This window comes from Oreochromis niloticus, linkage group LG11 (assembly GCF_001858045.2).
Source record: "Oreochromis niloticus isolate F11D_XX linkage group LG11, O_niloticus_UMD_NMBU, whole genome shotgun sequence".
Taxonomy (NCBI): domain Eukaryota; kingdom Metazoa; phylum Chordata; class Actinopteri; order Cichliformes; family Cichlidae; genus Oreochromis; species Oreochromis niloticus.
This window is the reverse complement of record NC_031976.2, coordinates 24,775,706-24,802,942: the sequence shown is the minus strand read 5'-3', so window position 1 is coordinate 24,802,942 and position 27,237 is coordinate 24,775,706. Positions and strand designations below refer to the sequence as shown.

At 40.0% G+C, this 27,237-nt stretch overlaps 1 protein-coding gene across 1 annotated transcript; it reads left to right on the top strand.

Annotated features, from left to right (window-relative positions):
• The first annotated feature begins 6,864 nt into the window (after nt 1-6,864).
• LOC102082386 (carcinoembryonic antigen-related cell adhesion molecule 1-like) lies at nt 6,865-25,983 on the top strand. Its single transcript, XM_019355191.1, has 6 exons — nt 6,865-7,125; nt 9,282-9,554; nt 9,709-9,966; nt 10,342-10,447; nt 11,562-11,593; nt 25,835-25,983. The coding sequence occupies exons 1-6, from the start codon at nt 7,023-7,025 to the stop codon at nt 25,981-25,983; spliced, it is 921 nt and encodes a 306-aa protein (XP_019210736.1). The 5' UTR covers nt 6,865-7,022.
• The last annotated feature ends 1,254 nt before the right edge of the window (nt 25,984-27,237 follow it).

The following is a 27,237-nucleotide window of genomic DNA, read 5'->3' as shown; positions in this document are numbered from 1 at the left end:
GAGATGTCCTTACTGAATCATCAGAGCTGAACAGGTGATGGAGAAACAGGTTTACCTTTTAGGTGACATGAATGAGTTGAAGGGAAGTTATGAGCTGTTTCTGAGAGACAAATAACACCAGCATCGGGTCTAGCAAATTTTTGCCAGGGGTCCATGTAGGGCATTAACAGGGAAAGGGGGGGACAAGGAAATAGTTTTCTTTATTATTCTCATTTAAAATATCTCGCTTTTAAAAAAAATAATTATCTGAGTCTTACAACAAACAATTGATAGATTGATACATATATACCACCAGAACAGTGTACATCACTGTCACAACAGTGTTTATTTTCATTCAAAGGCTTTATGATTTTTCCTATAATGGCGGGCCGGTCTCTAGTCAAAATGCCCGGGACGATTTTTTTGTCCCAGTCCAGCTCTGTATGCAGCTCATCTGCAGTCTGGTGTTACCTACTTCTTCCTATTCAGAAGCCAGAATTTCCAAGTTCTGAGTACAATCAAAAGCACCATGACTGCAGTTTTTGTGTTGGATGTAAAAAGCAGGCTAGAATCATGGCGGCGGTCAACGACGGTCCAGGCGTGGGATTTCTCTCGTGGAAATGTGCACATTATTTTGTCCTTTCTATTGGTAGGTGGCACAGTGCACTTGTGGCAAGTAAGCAAGCTAGAAGACTGACAATCTTGCTGGGTATCCAGTTACGGAAGCAACACATTAACAAGAGAATTCTGAGTAAAACCAAATTTACTTTCCCTAGTAACTAGTTACTTTGAAAGTAACGAGTAACTTGAAGTAACTGAGTTACTTTTTTAGAGAAGTAACTAGTAATGTAACTAAGTTACTAATTTAAAGTAACTTACCCAACACTGGAAATAAATAATAAATAGATAATAAATACTAAATATATTCTCTTTTTCCAGAGACAGGAATCAGGCACTGCCTTAATCAGGAAGATCCTGCAAGCCTGCATTTTTCCGCAGGCAGGGAACAAAGGGTTAAAAATAACAGACATGGGACTAAGAAAGTTGTATCTTAGTCTATAACAAATAATCTTCTACAGAGGGTCAACAACTCTCTTATGGAATAACCCCCACTCGGTTGGTTTTAGAACTCACTTTCTTAGATGAGAGATGAAACATCTGCACAAAATTTCCTGAGCTCCTCAGACTACAATGATCTGGATGACTGAGAACCTACACAGATCCACTGATTTCTCTTAAGTTCTGTAAAAAAAGAAAAAGAAAATGAGAGGCTTCTGACTAAATCTTCTAAGTACTGTCACACGTTTGCAAATCCAGTTCTAATGGATACCTCAAAATCTGGGACAGGGGCAAAAAATGTTGAAGATCTAAGCAGTACCACATACAGTAACATGACTCAGTATAAAACCAGCCTCTTAGAGAGGCAGTCTTTTCTAAAGCAATGATGGGCAGAGGTTAATCAATTTTTTTTTTTTAAAAACCTTGTCACGGCGGGGAGCTCCAGTGTGTTTTAGAAACGGACCCAAAAGCACACACTGGGAGAGAGACGGCAGTTTAAACAAAAAGCGAGCCTTTTATTGTGGCTGATGATCATAAATAAAACAAACGAGAACGAGGGCAGCACAAGAGCAATAACTAAACAGAAACCTAAACTGGGAACAAACTATGAAAACTAACTATGACTATGACTGTGACTGTGACTATGGCGAGGAAAACAGATGACCTGACAATGACACACTGAAAACAGAGGATTTAAATACACAGGAGGTGATTAGGCGAAGAGGAAACACATGAGGGCAAACGGCTGACATACATGAACCTAATGACAAGACAGGGGAGAGTAAAACTAAGCACATGAACACAGAACACAAGACCTTTTTCAAAATAAAACAGGAAACATGGAAACTAGACATGATAACACAAACTTAACAGACCTAAAACACATGATAAAACTAGACAAGAACCCAAACATAGAAACCAAGGAAACAATAATAAATAATGGCTGCCTTTAACCTCAACTAAAAGCTAAATATGAATAACACAAGAACTATAATCACAAATCTAACATGAAATGAATACAAAACTATACTCAGAGCCTGAGACAAAACTGTGACTGCAAATTGCTGAACATCATCCAGTAAAACTGCCTTCGGACCAAAGCACATTAAAAAAGGACTAAGGCAAAGTGGAAAACTGGCTTCATTAATGCTAAAAGGTGTATGCATGTTTTAGAGGAACATACAGGCTCATACTGCAGTTATTACTGTACAATAAGACAACTTCATATATCACCAACGGAAGAAAAGTTTGAGTGTTTTGAAGTATGAAATATGAAGTGTTGTGAAGACCCAGGTCTCTTGAGCAGCTAGAATCCTATATCAGAAATCATGAGACAACATTCCTCTCCAAAAAGTCCAGAATCTGGTCTCTTCTCTTCCCAGATGTTTACAGACTGTTGTTAAAGACGGGATGCTACACAGCCAAAGCTTTTTTGAGATGTGTTGCTGCCATCAAATTCAAAATGAACTTATTTTTTAATCATACTTTAAATGGTGCAAATGAAGATTTGCACATCATTACATTTTGTTTTTACTCATATTTTACACAGTATCCAACTTTTATAGAATATTAGTTATTTTTACTACTCCTAGTACTACTATTAAATGTTGTTTTTCATGGCAAACATAATACTTACCTAAGATAAACAGAGAGGACAACATTTACTGAAATAGGTTATTTATTTATTTATTTATTTATTTGATTTTTGATTACTTGCTAACTGTGCATGGCAAAAAGAAAATAAATATTCAGTAGAAAACAGTGTTGAAGATTAACAAGTTCAGGAAGTTCCACCTTTCAAAATAAAAAAAATTACTTCCTTATGACACCATATATTGAAATTAACATTCATGTACTGGTATCAGTAAAGGAAAAGTCAGAGTGAAAGACGCTGCTTTACAAATGGAAACATTTCTGATATACTTCTTCATTCTTGCGGCCGTCTCAGGTGAGCTCTTACTGCTTGATATGCCCATGGCAAAGGGCTTTCTAAACCTTGTTGATTCTTTTAATCTGGTGCAATGTGTGACCGGTCCCACCTACTAACCTGGACACACACTTGATCTTGTTTTATCTCTTGGTTTTTCTGTTTTTAACATAGAGATTTGTGATCCTGTGTTTTCTGACTATAGTACTGTGATGTTTGAAGTTCCTCTTGCCCGTACCTCAGTTAAACCTCACACTGCTGCTTGGAGCTGTCGCATTTTGTAACTTCACCACTGCTGAGCAGTTTTCAACAGCTTTTAACCAGAACTGTAAAATCCACTGCTCCATTAAAAACCAGGCAGCCAAAAACTAAATCTGAGCCCTGGCTGAACAACATGACCCGAGCTGTCAGGCGCAAGTGCCATCGAGCTGAGCGCAAATAGAAAAAGGAAAAACTACAAGTGTCATTCCAGATGCTAAAGGATTGTTGATGTCAATATCAAAAAACTGTAAAAGATGCCAAAAGAAAAAACTTATCTGACATTATTCTGTCAAACTTTCACAACCCACGTAGTCCCATTTTATCTCTCTGAGCTGCTAGCCTTATACACCCACCTGTTCTCTCAGGTCAGCTGATCAGCTGTTCCTGAATGTACCCAGGACTGATTGTAAACTTAGCGGAGATCGTGCTTTTGCTGTAGCAGCTCCAAAACTGTGGAACGATCTGCCTTTAGAGATTAGACAGGCCTCTTCTCTGCCTGTTTTTAAATCACTTCTGAAAACCCATCTCTTCACCCTGGCCATTGACACCTTGTGAGATGTTGGTTTTATTTTTATTTTTATTTTAGAAGTTTTAGTTGATTCTGTGCTTTTTTTTCTAGTTTTTTTAAAATATAGGGATGTTTTAATTTTGTATGTATTATGTGTTTTATTTTTTGCTGTTTTGTTTTATTCAATTGTTCTTAACTTATTTACTGTACAGCACTTTGGTCCTGTGCTCTCTAGTAATCCTTAATGCTCCTATTTCTTTCAGTCGTTGAACACTGATTCTTGAATTTTGAAATCGTAAGGTGTTTGTTTTGCCTTTGTTTTGTTTTTTGGGCTTTCCTTTTTGTTTATGTTTCTTTTCCTCTTTTGTAACCCTGTCTACATCTCCTTGTTGTCTCCATGAATTTAAAATACATTGTTTTTCTTGTCACTTTAAGTGATTTTACTTCTTGGCTTTATTCCTCATCAGTGAGGAGACGGAAGTCAAGTCAAAACGCATTTAAATGAGACATCTGTGCTTCTGAAACTCAATTTAAAGCTCAATAAAATGCGATCTTTGCAAGAGCTGCATCATAAATTGTTTTCTTTTAATTCAACTACAGTTTTATTTTCTAACATTTTTTTATGTATGTTTATTTATGTTTAGAGCTACTTTTACACACAAAGAATGCCACTGATTATCCTAAAAGACTAAAATAGATGGAAACAGATGTTTAGGTCTTCTTCACACCATGGTTTATATATTACAGATGTGTATCATTCCTCTTTTAGACACTGAATGTAAGCATTTCTGCAAAGGACACTCCTTTGATCCTTCATCATAGCTCCTCCTGTCTCCTTTCTCCTCTAAATACATCTGAGTACTTGAGATATATTTTTCTAAACTAATTTCAGATGGCGAGCAGAGGGGACAGAGAGAGACAGATTAGAAAAACAAGAAAAACCTTTGGTCAGGTCATTTCCCTCTTGTTAAGTTTCCCTCGTGTCTCCTTTAGCCTCATTGTGCATGGATTTTAGTGTGCCTGTCAGTGTCACATCATTGTTTCTTGTACCTATTTATATTTTTTATTTATTGTTTTTTGCTGGTGAACTTCGGATTAAATACTTAAATAAAAACTTACAGCTAATTATTTTTAGATGCAATGTTTTAATTTCATTTAGTCAAACAAAAATATGTCTCCTTGATGTTTAATTAAAGGAGCTGGTATGTTGCCTGATGGTTTTGTTGGATCACTACAACGATTCCAACAAAAGCACTGTTTTATTCTGTATCCTAAAGTTTTAATATTTCAAAAAAATATAATACGCTTAACTAACTCTGAAAACACTACTGGACCACAGTATGAAGGCAGGATCACCTGTTTCCTATTTGTCTCCCGCAGGTTTTACTGAAGGAGCTGGTGTGTTGCCTGATGGTCCTCTGAATGCAGCTGTAGGAGAAACGGTGATGTTCACTACAACACTGACTCCAACAGAGAAACCGTTTCAGGTTGTGGGCTGGAGTTTTAATAAGTCTAAGACTATAATAATCTCAACTAATGTAAACATTACTGGACCAGAGTATGAAGGCAGGATCACCTTCTTCCCATCCACTGCGTCTCTCCAGCTCAGGAGTCTCACTCTGAATGACAGTGGAGAATACATCATTAGCATTTTACAAGCTGATGCCACAAACCACCAGGGGCGTACTACTGTGGTAATATACGGTGAGCAGATGTTGAAATCAAACAGCGTAATTGTTTTTTAAATATTTAAACAAGTTTACATGATAACAAGTATAAGTTTACATGGTTTAGCTGGAATTGGATTTTATTCTTTTTAATGCTTATTTTCTATTGTTGATGCCAACAATGAAACTATTTTGTTTTTCTTTCACAGAGAAAGTCTCCAATGTGTTGGTAACTTCCAGCAGCACAGACTTGGTTGAGTTCAGTGGTTCTGTCTCTCTGTCCTGCTCTGCCTCTGGATCCTCTCTCTCTTTCCTCTGGTTTAACGGCAGCTCTGAGGTTACAGCAAGTGACAGAGTTCAGCTCACTGATGGAGGCTCCAGTCTGACTATAATCACTGTGACCCGCTCTGACCAGGGAACTTGATGTTTTTATCCACGGCGTTAATGTGCGCAGTGAAGGATTCCACTTCTTGTGGTTATCCTAACTGGGCGTTCATAAAGTCAGCAAAAAGGCACAGAAAAGAAGATCAGACACCAGCGAGGGAGGATAAGAAAGACAGACGCAACAACGTTGTCATCCCCTATGTAGCCGGTGTATCAGAGAAACTCAGGAGAGTTTTCTCCAAGCACGACATCCCAGTGTACTTCAGACCCAGCAACACACTCAGACACAAACTGGTTCACCCGAAAGACAAAACTCCAAAACACAGACTGAACAACGTGGTGTATGCTGTACAGTGCAGCGAGGAATGCCCAGACCTCTACATTGGAGAGACCAAACAGCCACTTCACAAGCGCATGGCACAACATAGAAGAGCCACCTCCACAGGACAAGACTCAGCAGTCCACCTGCATCTTAAGGATAAAGGTCACTCTTTCGAGGATGCCAATGTTCACATATTGGACAGAGAGGACAGATGGTTTGAAAGAGGAGTGAAAGAGGCCATCTATGTCCACTGTGAGCGACCATCTTTGAACAGAGGCGGTGGTTTACGACACCAACTGTCTGCCATCTATAATCCAGTTTTGAGTTCCCTCCCCAGACGCCTTAACGCCCACTCACATCCTGGGCCATCTGACCTCAGGAAATCACATGATAGGGTGGGGCCAGGTTTCACAATGAGCTCACCCGAAACCCTGGCTGATTAGGTCCCACACCCACTTTCACACCTTGGCGCATGTGATTAGAGGATCACCAGGGGGTCCTTTGTCCCTCCTTGGGGGGGATACTCCCACTGGGTTTAAATCTGGGACTCTCGGCCATTTGACCTTAGAACTGAAGAAGCTTCTCGGATGAGAGGTGAAACGTCTTCAAGCAACTCAAAGAAGTCCAGACGCTTTTCTTTGCAAACTCCTTTGACTACGATGACCTGGATGACTGAGAACCTTCACAGACATTATACCTTTAAAGTTTTCATTGAGTTAACGTTAATTTTCTCTGTCCCCTCTACATTTAGATGGCCCAGAAAATATAAATTTGATCTTATCTCCACCACAAGGATACTTTGCTGTAGGGTCAGACATCAGCCTCACCTGCTCAGTTGGATCCAGACCTCCTGCCCAGTTTAAGTGGTTTCTGAATGGAGATCAGCTGCCTGATACTGGATCAGAGCTCAGACTGATGAATGTACAGATGAGTCAGAGTGGAAACTACAGCTGTCAGGCCTTTAACAGCAAAACTCTGAGATCTCAAACATCTCAGCCTTCAGCCATCACTGTACTGGGTAAGTGTAATTATTAGTCATCATAATCTCAGGTAGATAAAAGGTTGACAACACAGAGATAAAATGCCTTTAAAACAAAAGAAAAACAATATTTACTGTTTGCTTACCATGTGCCTGTTATGATAATAATGTTGGTTAGGACTGCATTACATGCTGTGAAGTATACTAATATAACTAAACCTTTGATCACACAGTAGGCTAAAGTGGTCAAAATCTGATTTGGTTTATATCACTTCTGTATATCAACAGAAACAATATTTCTCTGTCCTGACACCTCAAGGAACTCAATTAGGTTTTACTGAAAACTGTCATTACCTGAACAGTGATTGGCAGTGTGCCAAATATATACAGAGCCAGACACACTTCCTCAGAAATGCTCTGGTTATGTGGATTATAATGATGATGTATGATTAATACAAAATAAAAGTGTCTAGAATAAAAATACATTTTCCTAAGTGGCCTCCTGCAATTAGGCATGTTTTTTTTATGTGAAAGAACTCGCCTCTTTTTTCAGATATGAGTGGCACTGGTTCAGTGTCAGGAGTGTGTCGACGGGGAGATGGATGTGGGACAGTTAAGCCTGAACCAGAGGTTTGATCTGCTTGATCAAGCAGGTCGGCCAGATCAGGACAACACAATTTAGTATACATATGTAACAAGGGTTTGCCTGCACCAATTGAATGTTGGCTAAAACAACAGAAACACAATTTTTTTCTGTTAGAAATGAAGTAAGCTAACTAATACTTGGAAAGTCAAGCAGTTTCTTTCATGTATAATTAACTATGATTTTAATTTAAACCTGCCCTTTTTTTTTGAAACAGAGACCTTACTTCTAACCGAGCCACACTACCAGCTTTCCCCCCTTTCCTCCCCCTTAATTAACCACTGGTCAATATTCCTATTATTAGTCCACAGAGAATTATCCCACATCTTAAGAGGTCCCCTCATCTCTGTGGTTTGTTTGGCATTTTTGATGTCATTATTTTGATTTTTCAGCTCTTTTCTTTCACCATCAATGATCATTAGAGGTGGCAAAAGTACTTTTTTACTCAACTACACGTACAGATAACTGTGTTTAAAAAGTACTCTGGCAAAAGTTAAAGTACTAAAGCAACTTGTTTATTCAAGTAAAAGTGAAAAAGTACAGGCTCTGAAATGTACTCAGAGTAACAAAGGACAAATCTACCAACCATTGTTGTAGAAAGGTAACTAAATTATGTGCTTTATACAATAGAACAGAAAAGCCTTTGTTGCCATTCTAAATATAAAACGAAATTGTGTGCACAATGAAAGATAAATATTATTAAAGCAATAATATTAGTACACGAGAATACAAATATCACGTTATGGAGGACACATCCAAGAAAAGGTAAGAAAAAATACTTTCTGTTGCCTACATATTAGAGGTTGACTTTGCCTGCACACCTAAACACAAAAATGATTGCAGTCATTCATGAGATCAATCATGGGTTTCAGCAGGTGGGGGAACCCTAAAATCTGTGTAGTGGCTCAGCATAGGGGAAAAAATGACGACTCACAAAAATTTCTAATTTGAGGTTCAAAAGATTTTCTTTGTGTACATGATGTGATCAGCTGACCTGCTGCTCTTTGTTTGAAAGTTAGAATTCAGTGAATGAACATAAGCATCATCTTCTTAAATGTAAATTCATCTCTGCTACACTTGATGTAATCTAAATCTGACTATGAGGACCACAGCTTAAAAAGCACTTAATTCCCTTCATGTTTCCTCCTCTTCTGTAACACTAGCTAGATTCTGAAATACCGCAAACACAACTTACAGACGCCTGCACTCCTTCCAGCCCACTTTAACTCCTGAATATAAACGTTACAGATGATACCACTGAACCCTAAAGTAATGAGTCTGTTTTAAAAGGGTAAGAAGTAGAAAGTACAGATATTTGTTTAAAAATGTAAAAGTAAAAACTTGTCAGAAAAAATAATAATAATACTAGTCAACTACAGATATCTGAAAATTCTAGTAAAGTACATTAAAGAAGTATTAGTTGTTCATTACTTCTTATCTCTGCTGGTCATCAGTGTATAAATTTGGCCCTCACTTAATCACCTGCTTTTGTTCTTGTTCTAAGTCTATATTTTATTTACTTGCTAATATTTTATTTTTGGAGGGCAAACAGAGAAAATATCAGCTGCTTCTGTCAAACCATCAACAAACCTGCCAGTTGAGGGAACCTCTGTCAGTTTAACCTGTGAGGCTTCTGGCTCAGTCTTTACAAGAAACTGGATGAAGGATGGCTCAGATCTGACCCCGACTGACAACATGATCCTTTCTGACAATAACAGAGTGTTGACCTTTGACACTGTGAATAGGAAAGACAATGGAGAATATTTCTGTCAAATCAGCAACCCTGTCAGCAGTGATGGAGCTAAATACATCATGACTGTTAACTGTAAGTAACATCCTGGTCAATCTACACTTCTTGTTGATGTATACAGTAAAGTAAAGTCAAACACTGACTGTTACTACTAATACAATATGTAGTCCAGTAATGTAGAATTTTAAAAGTAATGAACAACATTTATTGTTTTTGCCTGTTTTATCAGATGGACCAGAAAATGTTCAAATCAAAGGTCCAAATAAGATAAATATCAAAGGCACCTTAAAACTGACCTGCTCTGCTGAATCCACACCATCTGCCAGATTCTCCTGGTTCTTAAATGGGACAGAAATACTCACCAATTCAGCTGAGTACATTAAAGAAGAGGTTGAACTTTCTGACAGTGGCAACAACACCTGTCAAGCATGGAATAATATAACTGAGAGAACATCATCATCAGCGGTGCATGGACTGACTGTAACAGGTATCTGCGTGTGTTTATACTGTTAGACGGTACCATTGGTAGTTTAAAGAGTACTACATTTGCTCTAGTTTTCTATCAACTAAATTTTGGAGGTTTATCTTCTGATAACATAACAGTTGTTTCTAATGCCAAAGTACCCTTTTGCAAGACATTAATTAATTGTCAGCAAATTGTTAATTGAAACCACATAGTGCATTGACCATTTTCCCAAACACAAGTACTTTTCATGCAACAGGAGCATTGCACCAATCAAAAGTCCTCTGATAGTCCAGAAATTATAAAATCAAATAAAGACATAGACTATTGGGTATTTTTGAGATGAGAAGACAATTTACTGTCAAAATTTATTTAATATCTTTATTTATACTTTTCCAGATCTATCATCAGGATGTGCTGCTGGTTGCATCGCTGGAATAGTAATCGCATGTTGTGTCATCATCGCTGCAGCTGTTGGTGGAGGGTACTACATTTATGAGAAAAAGTAAGGAGAATTTATTTGAAATGTCACCAGGAAAACATGTTTCTTCTTTGAATATTAATAATTATTGCAATCATAGAAAATGTCTAGAATTCAGTGGTGCAATAAAACAAATGATTCATATTCTGCACAGTCACTTGCTAACGTTCATTTTCTGCTGGTCTCAGAGTAATCACGAAGGAGAATAAATTATTTTCATTGTTAATCATGCAAAAGAAACACTTTTTATGATAAATACTGGGATTTCTTTTGTGAGTACAAGAAAACAATTATTAGAATATAATGTGTTAAATTTACTTAGATGAGATGGTCCAGCAGTAGATCAGAGGAATAGGGAAGCATTTGTCTGTGCATTTTAGTTTGGCTTAGCTGTAGGCCTGAGAGTGTGTGTGTAGAGGGAGAGGAATTTATGGACACTGGGGGTCAGCCTGTCATAAAAGGAGACAGGAAGCTACAGTTGGGGGATGCTGATGCTGATGCTTGTCCCTTAATGTAATAAAAGCTCATAATTGTCATAACTTAGAAGTAGGTTTGCAGGAGACCCTCCACGTTTAGCTGTAAAAGTAAGACAACAAGAGGCCAATGGCCCAGTGGCTGCAGAGTGGGGGTCTCAGTGCTTGTAATATGTTTTCTATGTTTTGTAAAGCAATTTGGTGTAGCTTAGGTGAGGGGAGATGGACTTCTATGACCGACAGGAAGTCACACACCCACACACACAGTCACTCACATGCACTCACATAAACACACGGGTACGCGCACACACAGGCGCTCACGTGCTTGCGCATACATGCACAAACACACCATGTGGGTTTTACGATGGGGTCGCTTCTATAAAACTGGTGGAAACAAACAAAGAAGTGAAGATCTGCAGAGGGACACCGGCCTTGCACATCTCCCCTTTTAGAAGGTGCATGCGTAACTGAAGATGAATAAAGGTTATGTGAAATGACTACTGAGTCCGGTGTAGTCTCTGGTGGCCTGAGGAATAAAAAAAGAACCGGGGTGAAACTGCTTTACGTAACACTTGTTAAATTCAAATATAACATTAGCATTAAAGTTTTGTGTTGCATCTAATTGCATGACCACATTTTACTAATGCTTCACTTCAAATATTTAGATTCAACAAAAATCCTCAGAAGCAAAACACAGGTATGTTATTTTTTTCTTTTTTAAATCTAAAGTCATCATACTCATCTGTTATAGCAAAATAAAGAAATTAGAGAATCTAAATTATTGTCTTAATGGATACCTAAGTGCAATATAACAAATCTTTGTTTTCTTAGAACAAGAAAATATGTATGAGAACATTTCCATGACAAGAAAATAAAAAATATAAACCCAGTGATAACCTTCCCCTTTCAAGGTAAGTTTAATATTTACTATCACTGTTAATTAAAAAGGAACAATTTTCTCAATTAACAAGAATATTTTTCTACTTCTGCAGATGATGCATTTTTAAAAGTCTTCACCTGCTGCAGGAGGAGAAAAATTTTAATTTTTGTTGGTTTGAGATCATAAAATGTTAAACCTGATATGTGAAGACGTTTTACCTAATAGATTATTAGTCTGCATAAATAAATATTAATATTTTCTCTTTCATAAATTTTCTAATATTTTTGTTGCTACTTTATTTTAAATAAAACTTCATGTATATATATGTATGTGTGTGTGTGTGTGTGTGTGTGTGTGTGTGTGTGTGTGTGTGTGTGTGTGTGTGTGTGTTATCGTTTTATAGTAAAATAAGACAACCAACACATCACAGTTGTGTCCCTGGCTTTTATATAAATGTATTACTCATCAGTTACCAAATGTAGTACTATGATTACATGAATTTGCACATTAATGTTAAAATCTACCTACACACTGATTCACAAAGTGTGGAGAGGGGCACCTTGTCGGTACTACAGGTGTGCTGCAGTAATAACAGAAATTCTGTTTGTAATGATAGTATTTACAGTTACATATTCATGTAAATTTATCTAAAAGTGGAAATTTTAAAAAGCTTGAATTAAAAATGGTAACAGGAGTTTGTTGGTTTGTGATTTTAGTCATTACTCTGACCTAATTTTACTCCTCTTTGTGTCCCAGTTGCTTTGCATGTGAATGGGTAGCATTAGCAATTTTTAGCCATAAGCCTGTATTGTTTATGTGTTTTGAATAAAAAAGTCAATGAAATACATCAGTCTCTCTCTTGTATTTTAATTAGAGTGAAGATTTAACATTGGGTGGACCCCACAGGATTTTCTGGTTTTAAGTGGGCAGCAGTACTCTTGACTTTGGGAATGGCTGTACCTACATGTTATAAAAGGTCTCAATGATTAAATAAAACCTGAATCTGATACTTTTTTTTTCGCAAGCTGCAATATGTTACCCTCGTGGAATTTCTGTGGTTTTGAGGGCAGGATCATGACTAAAGACATTACAGAAAGCGGTAAAGCTGTTTTACTAATCATAATATTTAATTGCCCCTGAGATTCTACAGAATGCAAACTGTAAACCGCTTCGTGAAAGTTGTCACAAAAAGTTCAGAATTGGATGTTGCAGTTTTAAGTCTAAATTTTATATTAGTGATGTAAATCATGCTTCTGTTTTTCTTCAGTTTATGTTTTTAAGATGAAACTTCTTCAATAACAGAAATTAAATGAAAACAGTCAATGAAGCATTCAATGGTTCTATAATGGTGTTATGTGGACGTTCTTAACATTTTGGCAGCAAATTTTTACTGAACTCCTTAAATGTATAAAACAAGGTGATCAGTAGGATTATAAAAGCCACAGAAATTATTTTAAAAAACAGTGAGCTGAAGGTTTTATAGCCACTGATAAGACCTTAAAATAAAAAGTAAAAGTCCAACCCATAAAACTTATTGACTCTTTGCCTAAATGTTGTTTTGCATAATGTTTGGGAGTTTAGGGAGCCAAGGAGATTCATCAGTACTGGAGAATAATGGTTCTATAATGGTGTTATTGGGAGTTTCTCCGTTAACAGAATGCGTCACATTTGTGGATTCTTTTTCTCAACCAATGAGACTGATTCAACACAGTCCTCCTTGTGTAGTGTAGTAAATACAATTGGTAAATGGCTAAATAGCTAAATGAAATACTATAGCTGATTAGCTAGTTACTTTGACATAGATACTTTGACACCAAGACATATATTTGCACACATACTTGTCCTTTTATATTTATATATATATTTATACCTATATCTCTATCAATAACTCTGTTTCTTCACTCATTTTATATGAGTGCATGATGTTTGTTGTATATTTGCTGCTATAACTCAGTTTCCCTCTGGGATTAATAAAGTCTTTCTGATTCTGATTCCTTGGGCTGGATGTTTTGTTGTTGTTGTTGTTGTTGTTTTTAGAGAGACTAACTTTAGCAATCACAAACATTTTAGGATACCTTTTCTCTCTTTTTTACAAAAATAACAGTGCTCAAAACATATTGATATATGACCAGATATTATGCTTATTTTTAATCACACAAAAACAGGTAAAGAGTATAAACATTTTAGACTTTAATCAGTCAGTTGATCATCGGTATTAAAATAACTTACTTATGGATTCAGGCGACTGTTTGTCTATTTGTCGCTCCTTATTTGTGAGTCCTCCTGACATCATATGCAATAAGTTCACTTTGTACACAGAAACAAACACTGCAATAACATTTTTGCATTTCTGTGATTATTTTATCAAATTATCTCATATTTCTCTCATCCCCGAGCGAAACCCCAGTGTGCACATTTAGCAGTTGACCTCTGATCTCACTTTTACATTTCACATCTGCCTTTGTTTCAACTTGACTCCAAAATGTGATATATCTTTAAATAAAGTACTTGAAAGAGAAGGAGATACAGAGTTAGTCTGAAATGTTCTGCAGCAATATTATTTAATAATATCGACACATGTCAAGTGTGGAATATTATAGCTGACCTTTGATATTAAATTGCAGTTGCAGTACTGAGCACTACCTGCCCAACACTAGACAAAATGGTGTTAGTGTGAAGCTGACGGACAGAGAGGAGCACTTGGAAGCTACAGAGCCAAAGAAGGGTTAATTTTGAAATTGCTGTTCAGCAGAGTATGTGCAGACTGTATTAACTTGAATAGGTAACTGTTTAAAAACAGAAACAATGCCTGTATTTAATTATATTTAACCTTCCCCTATCATCAGCATCCTTTATGAGTTTATTACTTATTCAGCTAGCACTGCTGTTGTTACTTCTGTTCCTCTTTGTATTGCGGTGGCCCTGAGGGGCCAAATGGACTGCAACTTAAGAAAACACCAGCAAATAGAAAAACGCTTCAAAAGTGCACAAAACACAATTTAAATTGAAAAAAACAAAACAGAAATCAGGGGCGGGGGGACAAAAACAGAAGTGTTTTCGGGGACACAATAACAGCATTGTTTGACAGAAATGAAGGCAAAAATCTTAATTTGATCTTATTTTTACTTTAACTGCGATTTCACATTGGTATGTGATGTATCTGAGGCAGAGAGAAAGTAAGTGTAAGATTAGCTAGTAAAAAGTGAGCTAATAAAAACTCAAGAAACTGTTTGTCCTGCATCCACTTCGATTGAAGTCTCCATTTAATTTGAGTTTTAATTAATTTTTGCTCTATGAAAGTCAAAGTAGCGGCTGTATGGTCAGATATTATTATTTCCTTATAATGGCAATCTTTTATATAAGGAACCGGCTCAGTTGCTTCTGGAATACACTTTGTATGTACCTGACCAGCAAGAATATTGTAATTTGGTTGGATTTTTTATCTCGCCATATGTCAGTTATATTTAACTCCTTCACAAATTGTTGGATCACCTTTCGTGTTCTATTATGAATGTTATCCATGCCTGACGATTTATCCTTCTGTGGGTTCAGAGCACAATTTAAGTCTCCAGAAATTATCTGAGCACAATTCAAATCAAACATTTGCAAGTGTGAGATCAGAAGCCTTTAAGGCATACTTAAGAGGGCAAATCATGAGCTATGCTAGTAAGAAAACAAGAGAAAGAAATCAAAAGATAAAATATCTGGAAGAAAAAACTGTTAGAAGAGACCAGCTTTCAATCAGGCCAAAATAAGGAGGACAATGTAAAAGAATTATTACTATTGAGAACGCAAAATAACGAAATGAAATTTATTAAAGCAACAATTCTATGATCAAGGTGAAAAACCCGGCAAGCTCCTGGCTTGGCGTATAAAACAGCAGGAATCTGAAAAGGCAATTACAAACCTTGAAATTTTAAATGGAAACATTACAGTAGATCCTTTAGAGATAAACAATGCATTTAAAATGTTTTATAAAGCATTATATAATTCTGAATACAACAACACAACTAGAATGAATCTTTATTTCTAGATAAAATTGATATACCAAAAATTTCTTTTTTTTTTTTTTTTAACCTGTCCCGTTTGGTTCTTTTGCCATCAGAATTATTGTCTAAAGGCGAAGAAAGATGCCCAACGGATTTACTTTACCAAATGGACCATCCCAGCCTTGCTGTAATGGTCCATCTGATTCACCTTTTATTGTTTATTTTATTTTCACTTGCTGAATACGGGACAGACTTGACTGGTGGAAAGAAAGGGGAGAAAGAAAGAGGGAAAGAAAAAAAAACCTGAGAAGAGGGACGGGGAAAAAGGGCAAAAAACAAAAACCAACAGAATAAGCAGACAAAAAAAAAATACATATCGATCACCTGGATCACCTGTTGAGAAAGAAAAAAGAAAGCAAGCAGAAGAAGACGAGAGTAATAAACAAGATCACAATGATATATGGGAATATGACAGTAAATACTAAATATTAAACATTATGGTGCAGCACGTGAGATCGACAGCGCACAGTGTGCTTTGAGGTAGGAGCCCAAAAGGGTGTAGTTTGTGTGTGTGATCACCCGTGTGTACACCTGTGAGCATGAACGCGCTTGTTTTTAAGAGGTTCCTTCATGTAATGATCTGCTAGAGGGTGTGGGGGGCCACTGCCCCGTCCTCCAGGGCATGAAGCAGGTATGGAGGAGATCAAAACTCCAGACATCCAGAGGCCCCCAGAACACAAGAGACCAAGGAAGACCAACAGAGGGCAGCCGCGCCACTATCCCAGAAAGAGCTGAGGAGAGTCCCAGATGAGGGGTCACTCAGCAGCCGCGGAGCAGAAGCCAGGGGGGTTGCAGTGACGTGCCCGTGAGCTCTGCCGGCAGCCAGCTGTGCCTGAGTGACTGAGCCCCGGGCCGAGAGGCCGAGGGCACCCCATCCCCGAAGTGGCCCGAGCGAGCCCCAGGCTCCATGCCCCGATAAGCAGCCGCCAAGGAGTGAGCCGGTGGGTACCTGGGCGCCCACCCCCGGACACAAAGAACCACCAATGCACCGATGTCTGAGGGCGTCTGCCACCGGCAGGGGAAGTGGTGGGGGGGATGGGCCTCCAAACCTTGGAGGGCGTGAGATGTCCCCAGAGAGGTGGGGTCTGATACCCAACCTGACATATAGACACAGACAAACAGGCACACACAGATACAAACATCTATTCCCACCCTCATGCTCTCAACACTCACCCAACGTGGAGACAGACATAGAGAGACACTGTACACACAATCACTCTCCCCAAGCGTACTCTAAGCCCCGGGTCTAGGTACCCTTGCCCCTGGAGGGGGAAACTGCACCCAGACCCAGGTGGTGTTACCCTTTTCCCTGCGGTGGGGAGAAGCAGACCGCCCCGACTCCGCAGCAGCAGGGAGGCCCCACATTCCAGACCCCAGTCGGACGGCCAACTCCTCCTCCTAGCCCCCCTGCTCCAGCAGGCCGCAGAGAACGGGGGTGTAGGAAGACTCCAAACCTCCCTCCACCCGCTCATATGTAGTGTTGATGTATGTGTGTTCTAAGGTGCATTTAAAACCCAGGAGGGCATGGAGCTACCTGCCAGAGCAGCAGGTAAGCGTATAGCCCCTCCTGCTAGCCCTCAATGTCTACGTGTATTTAAAATTGAGAGGTGGGCAGCGACGCCAGGGGTGAGGTGTACACCCTGATGGTGATTGGAATCCGTGTAGCGTGCCCACCCCCAAGATCCTATATGTATGTGTAATGAGAGTGTGAGTAATGTGAATGTCTAAATTGTGGGATAAAATTGAGGCAGAGGCAGCCAGAAGGGGACAGAGGGGGGGGATGTCTCCTCTGCACCCTGGTGACACACCCCTACCCCAAGGCCCTGCATGTGTGGGTGATTGTGGTGAAGCTGGAAGAGGGAGGCAGCTGGAGATGGGGAGGGAAGGAAGGGAGGGGCAAGTGACCCCTCCCTGGGGTCAGCTCCCCCGCTGACCCCAGTAGGCACCCCCATACTCTGCAACCCGCCAGGGAAAGGGGGGCCCAGGCCCATCCAGACCGGGGCCCAGTGGAGCAGCGCCTCCCGGCCCCACAGAGCCCGGGACAGTCCACCTGACCCCACCACAGAGAAAACTGCACCCACCCCATCATCCACTCATCTTCCAGACTACACAAGACAATATACCAAAAATTTCTGAGGAAGTCAAAGAAAATGTTGACAGGCAAATTAATATACATGAAATTACTGATGCTATAAACTCTCTAAATGCTGGTAAAATAGCTGGCCCAGATGGACTACCAATTGACCTTTACAAATACTTTAAAGATAAATTAGCACAGCCCCTCTTAGATATGCATATAGAATGCTTTATTACTGGTAATCTTACTGCCTCATTGAGGGAGTCCTTGATAATACTGCTTCCTAAACGTGGAAAACTAAATAACAAATGTGAAAATATGCGTCCTATAAGCTGAATCAATACAGATACTAAAATTCTCTCCAAAAGATTAGAAAAAGTTCTTCCAGTTATTATAGGAGATGATCAAAATGGATTTGTTAAATATAGGCAGGGTTTTCATAATGTAAGGTGAGTCCTCAACATTCTTCATAATCAAAGTGAACAGGAAGATACAGCCATTCTCTCGCTCGACGAGGAGAAGGCTTTTGATATAATCTCTTTGGTGCCATTGTTTTGAATTCAATTCTGAATTCACTTATCTAGGCATTAAAATAGTTCCTTCACTAAAAGATGTGACATAACTTAACTATAATACAATTTTATAGAAAATTTCCAGAAATCTGGAGCGTTGAATAAGTTATCTGTTATTGGAAGGATAAGTGTTCTAAAAATGAATGTATTACCTAAACTCTTGTTTCAGAATGTCCCACTGGCTCCTCCTACTGGATTGTTTACCAGACTATCATCATTAATCAGAGAGTTTATTTGGAACAAAAGCATGCCCGTATTCGCTTGTCTTTGTTGTATCTTCCCTTCGATAGAAGGGGGGTTGAAATGTCCGAACTTTTACTGGTACTATCTGGTTACTTAACTCATGTAACTTTTTCCAACCTGCTACAGCTACAATAGCTGACACCGGGAAGCCCTCCTGTATGCCTGGACATCTCTGTAAGACGGTTGCACTTCCATCTTTCTTAAATTTTGGGGTCACTTTTGCTGATTTTGCATGGAAGAAATTAAGCTTTTAATCTGTAAATACTTAAAGAAATGTTTTTTGGGGGATTTGAAATTTTTAGACTAAATCCTCAAATGAAATCATTATTCCATCACAAAAATGATCACCCACTTTCCCAACACCTTTTTCTGCCCAACCCTGGAACCCTGTGTCCAACTTTCCTGGTGCAAATAAAGCATTTCCCCAGATAGGATTAAACTGAGAGAGATTATTCTTAATAGTCATCATTTCTTTTACTGTAAACCAAAGTTCAATCATATTTCGGACTATAGGATTGTTTGTTTCTTTCTTTAATTGTTTAGAGTATAAGTACAAGTTTAATGGCATTTTAAGAGAATTTGCTTCCATCCCCACCCAAGGAGGGGTATTTTGGGATGAAAAATAAAACATTATTGTCCTGTTTATTTTTGTAAGAAAACCAGTTACCCCCTTATTTTCTGTTTATTATTGTGACTTATTTTGACATTGTTATGCGTTGCCAGACCATGGTTATATTTCATTATGCCAGAAGATGGTGCTCTTGCACTGTGCAGCTCAGAAATAAATGAGTTCCGGCCTGAGCAAGACGCTAACTTCGGTGTCCTCTCTATTAATCCACAGGTACTGACAAATAGACTTTTGTGTTACCAAACTGGTTCTGAATGTCATGTAAGTTGAGTAACAACTATTCGGCCATATTTTGGGATGATTGTAGTGATGTTGTTTTGTGGTATTTTGTTGTAATGAGCATTAGTGTATCATCGGCATAATGCTATTATGTTAAGATAAGATAAGATAAGATGGCCTTTATTAGTCCCACAGGTGGGAAATTTGTTTTGTTACAGCAAAAGTGCAAAGTTATGTAGCAGAAATTAGAAAACACTGGAATGCAATAAAATACAATAAAATAAAATAAAATACTATATACAATAGAATAAAATAGAATAGAATAATATATACAATAGAATAAAATAGAAATACAAATACTATATACAACTGAGTAGGAAAATACAAAAACACAACTTCGTCAGAAGAAGAATTGCACGTATAGCAGTCTTACTGCACATGTGTGGGTTTGTGTGTTTGATCAGCTGCAAAAGTCTTTATTGTAGAGTCTGACAGCAGTGGGGAGGAAAGACCTGCGAAATCTCTCCGTCCCACACCGTGGGTGCCGCAGTCTCCCACTGAAGGAGCTGCTCAGTGCTGTCACAGTCTCATGCATGGGGTGGGAGATGTTGTCCAACAGGGATGACAGCTTAGCCACCATTCTCCTGTCACTCACCACCTCCACTGGGTCCAGAGGGCATCCTAGAACAGAGCTGGCCCTTCGGATCAGCCTGTTCAGTCTCTTCCTGTCCCCAGCAGAGATGCTGCCCCCCCAGCAGACCACACCATAAAAGATGGCTGAGGCCACCACAGAGTCATAGAAGGTCTTCAGGAGTGGGCCCTCCACTCCAAACGACCTGAGTCTCCGAAGCAGGTACAGCCTGCTCTGCCCTTTCCTGTAGAGGGCGTCTGAGTTATGAGTCCAGTCCAGTTTGTTGTTCAGATGAACACCAAGGTACCTGTAGCTGTCCACAGCCTCGATGTCCATACCTTGGATGTTCAGTGGTTGCAGTGGAGGATGCTTGTGCCTGCGGAAGTCTACCACCAGCTCCTTGGTTTTACTGCCGTTGATCTGGAGGTAGTTCAGCTGGCACCAGTCCACAAAGTCTTGAGTCAGTCCTCTGTACTCCTTGTCGTCCCCATCAGTGATGAGGCCGACTACTGCAGAGTCATCAGAGAACTTCTGCAGGAAGCACTGGGTGGAGTTGTGGGAGAAGTCTGCAGTGTAGATGGTGAAGAGGAACGGAGCCAGAACCGTTCCCTGTGGGGCCCCCGTACTGCAGACGACCCTGTCCGACACACAGCCCTGAGTCCTCACATACTGTGGTCGGTCGGTGAGGTAGTCCAGAATCCAGGTAGTGAGGTGATGGTCCACTCCAGAGTTCTCCAGCTTGTCCTTCAGAACCGAGGGAAGAATGGTGTTGAAGGCACTGGAGAAATCAAAGAACATGATTCTCACAGTGCTCCCAGCGGTCTCCAGGTGAGCGAGGGAACGATGTAGGAGGTGAATGATGGCATCATCCGCTCCAATGCCAGGCTGGTAGGCAAACTGAAGTGGGTCAAGTGATGAGCTCACAAGGCGCCGAAGCTGAGCCAGGACCAGCCGCTCCAGGGTCTTCATCAGGTGGGATGTCAGAGCCACCGGCCTGTAGCTGTTGAGGTCCTTGGGGCGTGAAGTCTTTGGCACTGGAACAACACAGGAAGTTTTCCAGAGCTGTGGGACTCTTCCCAGCCTCAGGCTGTGTAGCACTGAGGTATATGTAGCACTATAAGTATATGCTATGACAGCAGCAACCTGTGACTTAAGAAATGTGTTGTAGTGTTTGTTGTAGTGTAGTGTTGTTGTAGTGTTAGCCAAGCAGTACTGAGTACGTGTGTTAAGGGGAAAGCTGTAAGTTGGTGAAACAACATTTGCAGTCGTCTGCTGCCATGTTGTGTTGCGTTCGGGGGACGCCATTTTCAAAAGTAATATGGCGTGAATGAGGGGAAAGGTTGTGTGAATGTGAGATGGGTTATTTTGGTATGTTGGTATGCTTTGAGTGTTTTGTTTAAGTTGTATGTAAAGTTATTTTGAATTAGTTTGTATTTATTTTGCTTTTGAGAGAATGCTTTTTGTAACTTTATTTTTGTTTATGAAATCTGTTATTTTACTAGGAGAATGCATGGTTTAGTGTGATTTGTATTGTGTATATGTTGCAGAAATAAATGAGCTCCAGCCTGAGCAAGACACTAACTTCGGTGTCCTCTCTATTAATCCACAGTTTGTTCATACTTGGCGACGCAGTGCTCTCTAGCCTGTGTGCCGCTTGCTGCCGGTCCAGATTCCCATAGGTCTGGTGCCGGTAACATAGTAAAAGTAAGTAAAAGTAAAATTTTATTTAAATAGCACCTTTCAAGATAAAAATCACAAAGTGCTTTACAGAGGCAGAAAACAGACATTAAAATCCAAAACAAAATTAACCAAAAGCGAGTTTAAACAGATAGTCATGTCTTTTAAAAAGCAGTTAAAAACCTGAGTCCACAGATCTCAAACTCAAAGGGAGCGAGTTCCAGAGTCTGGGAGCCACTGATACAAACGCTCTGTCACCTTTTGTTTTTAACCTTGTATGCGGGACAACCAGCAACCCCTGGTCACAAGACCTCAGGGACCTGCTGGGGTGATAAGAAAGAAGAAGATCACTTAAGTAAGTTGGAGCTACACTGTGCAGGGCCCTATAAGTCATGATTATGATCTTAAATTGGACCCTGAACTTGACAGGGAGCCAATGCAGCTGAATCAGCAGGGGAGTGACATGGGAGTGTTTGTGATGCTTTGTCAGAAGCCTAGCAGCAGCATTCTGAACACCCTGCAGCCGTTCCAGGGAGGCATTACTTAAGCAAGTAAACAAGGAATTACGATAGTCTAAGCGGGATTAAACAAATGCATGAATAATCATTTCCAATTCGGAATGTGACACAATGGGACTCAGCTTAGCGATATTTCTTAAATGGTAAAAACAAGAGCGAACCGAAGATTTAACGTGTGTCCAGCGTCAGAGCTGGATCAAATGTAACACCAAGGTTCCTAATGGATGATTTAATATAAGAAGCAAGAGGGCCTAGACTTTTAACCACGAGGGGAACAAATTTCTCAGGAGCAAAGACAATGACTTCCGTTTTATCAGCATTTAGTTGAAGGTAATTACCAGCCAGCCAATCTCTAACGGAATCTAAGCAGGACTGCAAGATTTGGAGCTTAGAAACATCAGGTGGCCTAAAAGAGGTATATAGCTGAATATCATCTGCATAACAATGATATGAAATATCAGATAAAGAGCTAAGAAGTTGCAGAAGAGGGAGTAAATACAACAAAAACAATAATGGCCCCAAGACAGAGCCCTGAGGCACCCCATAGGCAAGAGAGCTGACGGAGGATCTGAACTTCGAGGTAGCCACAGAGAAAGATCGATTTGACAAATAGGATTTAAACCATTCCAATGCGGTACCCGATACACCCACCCAGTGGTTTAATCTATCTAACAAAATAAGTAATCAACGGTGTCAAAAGCAGAGGTCAGATCCAGCAACATCAAAACAGTGCACTCTCCAGCATCATAATTCATCAAAATATCATTAGACACTCTAAGGCTACGTTCACACTGCAGGTCTTAATGCTCAATTCCGATTTTTTGATCAAATCCGATTTTTTTGTCTGCTTGTTCACACTGCAAATAAAATGCGACAGCAAACGCGGTCTAGTGTGAACGGTCAAAGCGGCCCGCATGCGCAAAAGAAGACGTCACACACAACGCGCTCTGTTTAGACCTAGAGCAAACAATATTGTTTGACTGATGGCCCTTAATATAAAGACTTCGGACTTTACGTTTCCCAATTTTTGCTTTAAGTTATTTTGTTATTTACATAATAATGTAGATAACCTAATAATTATCCTTATTGGTGTTTTAGAGAGGCGGTGCTTCAAAGGATAGTTGCAGATTTCTGTCAGAATCTGCAGATTATACAGTACAAAATAAAATGTTCACGTTGTCTTCCCAACAGTTTCACTGACATCTACACTGGATGGCCAGGAAGCGTTCGCGATGTCTTCTCGGGCGCTTCTCCGGCGCTGATAATTGGCGTCTGTCTTGTGTCAGTGACATGCGACATGACCGTTCAAACAGCAGTCGCTTTCTAAAACATCGGATATGTATCGGATTCAGTACCACATACGAAAGTGACCCAGATCGGATTTGAAAATGTCGGATTTGTGCTGTTCACACTGTCATACCATGATCGGATATGGGTCGCATAGCGTCAAAAAAAATCAGATTTGATGCGCTTTCGCCTGCAGTGTGAACGTAGCCTAAGAAGTGCAGTTTTGGCAGAGTGAGCCTTACGAAAGCCAGATTGAAATTTATCAAGAACGTTGTGTTCATCTAGAAAATCCGTGAGTTGCTTGGCCACAACCTTTTCTAAAATCTTGGCAATAAAAGGCAGTTTTGAGATGGGTCTGTAACTGGAAAGCAAAGAAGGATCTAGTTTACGTTTTTTTAAAAGTGGGTGAATGACAGCACTTTTGCAGTAAACAGGGACCTGACCAGAGAGTAGAGATGCATTAAGAATTTTAAGAACACTAGGACCAATAGACTTAGAAACATTTTTAAGTAAAGACCCAGATAAAATATCAAGGGGGCAAGAGGATGATCTCATTGAAGTGACCAGCTTCAACAACTCAGGTAAAGACACTGGTGAAAATCTTTCAAATATGACAGGCTGAAGTAAAATCGGAACAGGCAAATGGTACATGGAGGGAGAGATGTTGCTCCTTACATTGCTAACCTTTTCAACAAAGAAAGAAAGAAAATTTTCACAGTCTTCATTCGAAGAAATAGGGACAGCAGCAGAAGCTGGAGCAACAATATCCCTAATTGTGTCAAATAGAACCTTAGGGTTACCTCTGCTCCTAGAGACTAGGTTTGAAAAATAAGCAGCCCTTGCATCACGAATTGAAGCGTTAAAAGAAACTAAAAGGTCTTTTAAATGAAAGAGATGAACCTGTAAACGAGTCTTTCTCCACAAACGCTCAGCTTTACGACAGACACGCTTTAAGCAGCGAATGCTGTCGTTTATCCAGGGCGAGGGTTTTGTAACAGGGGCTAGTCTAGTTTTAATAGGGCAAATATTATCGATAATAGAAAGACAGTAATTATTAAAAAGATTTGTTAATAAATCAACATCATTAGAAGCAGGCAGAACCAAATTAAAAACGTCAGAAAATTTAGCAGCAGTAGAAGAATCTAAGACGCGCGAGCTAAGAGCACGACGCTCAGGAGGAGGAGGCAAATAAAAAGACAAATTAAATATAATACAATGATGGTCCGAAATAAAAATATCCTCAGAACTAATACAATCGATGGTTAAGTCAATAGTAAAAACAAGGACCAGAGTGTGCCCTTTGGTGTGGGTGGGGCCAGATACATGCTGTGTGAAATGAAAAGAGTCCATGATGCTAAGAAAACCTCTGGCAAAGAGGTCAGAGTCATCATCAATGTGCATGTTAAAATCACCAATTATTAGCAATCTGGACAACTTCAAGATGGAAGATAAAAAGTCACTGAATTCCTTAAAAAAATTGACTGTTAGGTCCCGGTGGACGATAAACTACAGCACAGTAACACGGATCTTTAATTCCAATTTTAACCAGCTGTAGTTCAAACGTTGACATTTTTTCAACCATCAATGAGCGACAGTGAAACCAATTTCGATACACCACAGCCAGTCCTCCGCCACAACCAGAAGTCCGCGGCCAACTGAAGAAGGAGTACCCGCCCGGGCAAAGTTCGATAAGGGAAGAATAGTCACCATCACGCTGCCAGGTTTCAGTTAAAAATAATAAGTCCAGTTTTTTGGAAAGAATAAGATCGTTCAATAAGAACGTTTTATTTGTCATAGATCGGGCATTGAGAAGCGCCATGCTCAACGAGGAATAAATCAAACCATTACCGACACTGACCCGTTTTAGGGGGCGTAGAAACTGGGGGTTCGATCCGTAACGATCATAAATACTGCTCGCTGCTGGAGCAGCGGGCCAAATAATAGGAGAGTCTGGATGAACACTCCTAAGGAAACACGATCTCATAAGTCCAGGCTTTGCACAATCCAGCAGGGACGGGGGAAACAAATTCTCCTCCGAACAGGCAGTCTGAGCACAGGTAACCAGAAATGCTTGACGTCGCTTACCCGCTAATCCTCGTCTGAAGAGCAGTCTAAATTTCACCTGGACACCTGCTCTTTTATCTCTCCTCCTCGGAGATTTGCGTGGACCCAAAAGGGTGCTGTTGGCGACATCTGTCAAAAATCCAGACACCGGCGGCGGAGGAGGGAAGAAGCCATTGTATGAAGGAGCGATATCCAGGCCCACCATAGAGGAGCGAATAGACAGTAGTGTCAGACGATCATAGACTAGTGCAGGCAGTACATCAGAGACAAAGAAGGAGAGCAGGACAGTCAGAAACAGAACCATAACAGAGCGAGGGAAACTGCAACCAGCAGCGGCAAGGCCGAACACAGGCGCCATCATGTAAAGCCAACCTTTACATGGAGGAACTGGAAAGAAAGGCTCTTGGCTCTTTTAAAGGGAGAGTACCCAGCCACTGGTACAGATATGTAGACGACACCTGGGTCAAAATCAAAACACAAGAAGTGGAATCCTTCACTGCGCACATCAACACCGTGGATAAAAACATCAAGTTCACCAGGGAAGACACAAAGGATAACTGTTTGCCTTTCCTGGACTGCGCTGTGCACATTGAAGAGAATGGCAACCTCAACATTGAAGTTTACCGGAAGCCCACACACATGGACCAGTACCTCCTCTTTGACTCCCATCACCCTCTGGAACACAAACTTGAAGTAATTAGGACCCTACACCACCGGGCAGAACATGTTCCCTCTAAACCTGAAGGAAAAAAGAAGGAACACACACATCTCTGTGGTGGCCTCAGCCATCTTTCACGGTGTGGTCTGCTGGGGTGGCAGCATCTCTGCTGGGGACAGGAAGAGACTGAACCGGTTGATCAGAAGGGCCAGCTCTGTTCTAGGATGCTCTTTGGACCCAGTGGAGGTGGTGAGTGACAGGAGAATGGTGGCTAAGCTGTCATCCCTGTTGGACAACATCTCCCACCCCATGCAGGAGACTGTGACAGCACTGAGCAGCTCCTTCAGTGGGAGACTGCGGCACCCACGGTGTGGGACAGAGAGATTTCGCAGGTCTTTCCTCCCCACTGCTGTCAGACTCCACAACAAAGACTCCAACTGATCAAACACACACATCCACACATGTGCAATAACACTTGCAATAAGTGCAATACTCTTTTCTGGCATCGTTGTATTTTTACTCAGTTGTATACAGAATTTGTATTCTATTTTTATCCTATTGTATATTTTATTCTATTTTATTCTACTGTATATAGTATTTTATTTCATTCTATTCTGTACAGTTGTGTACTGTATTTATTCTTATTATATTCTAATTTTTGCTACATAACTTTTGCACTGTCCACTTCCTGCTATGACAAAACAAATTTCCCACGTGTGGGACTAATAAAGGTTATCTTATCTTATCTTATCTAAGCTCTTAAAACATGCAGTTATCATAATTGGGCGTTTATAAAGTCAGCAAAGATGCACAGAAAAGAAGATCAGACACCAGCTAG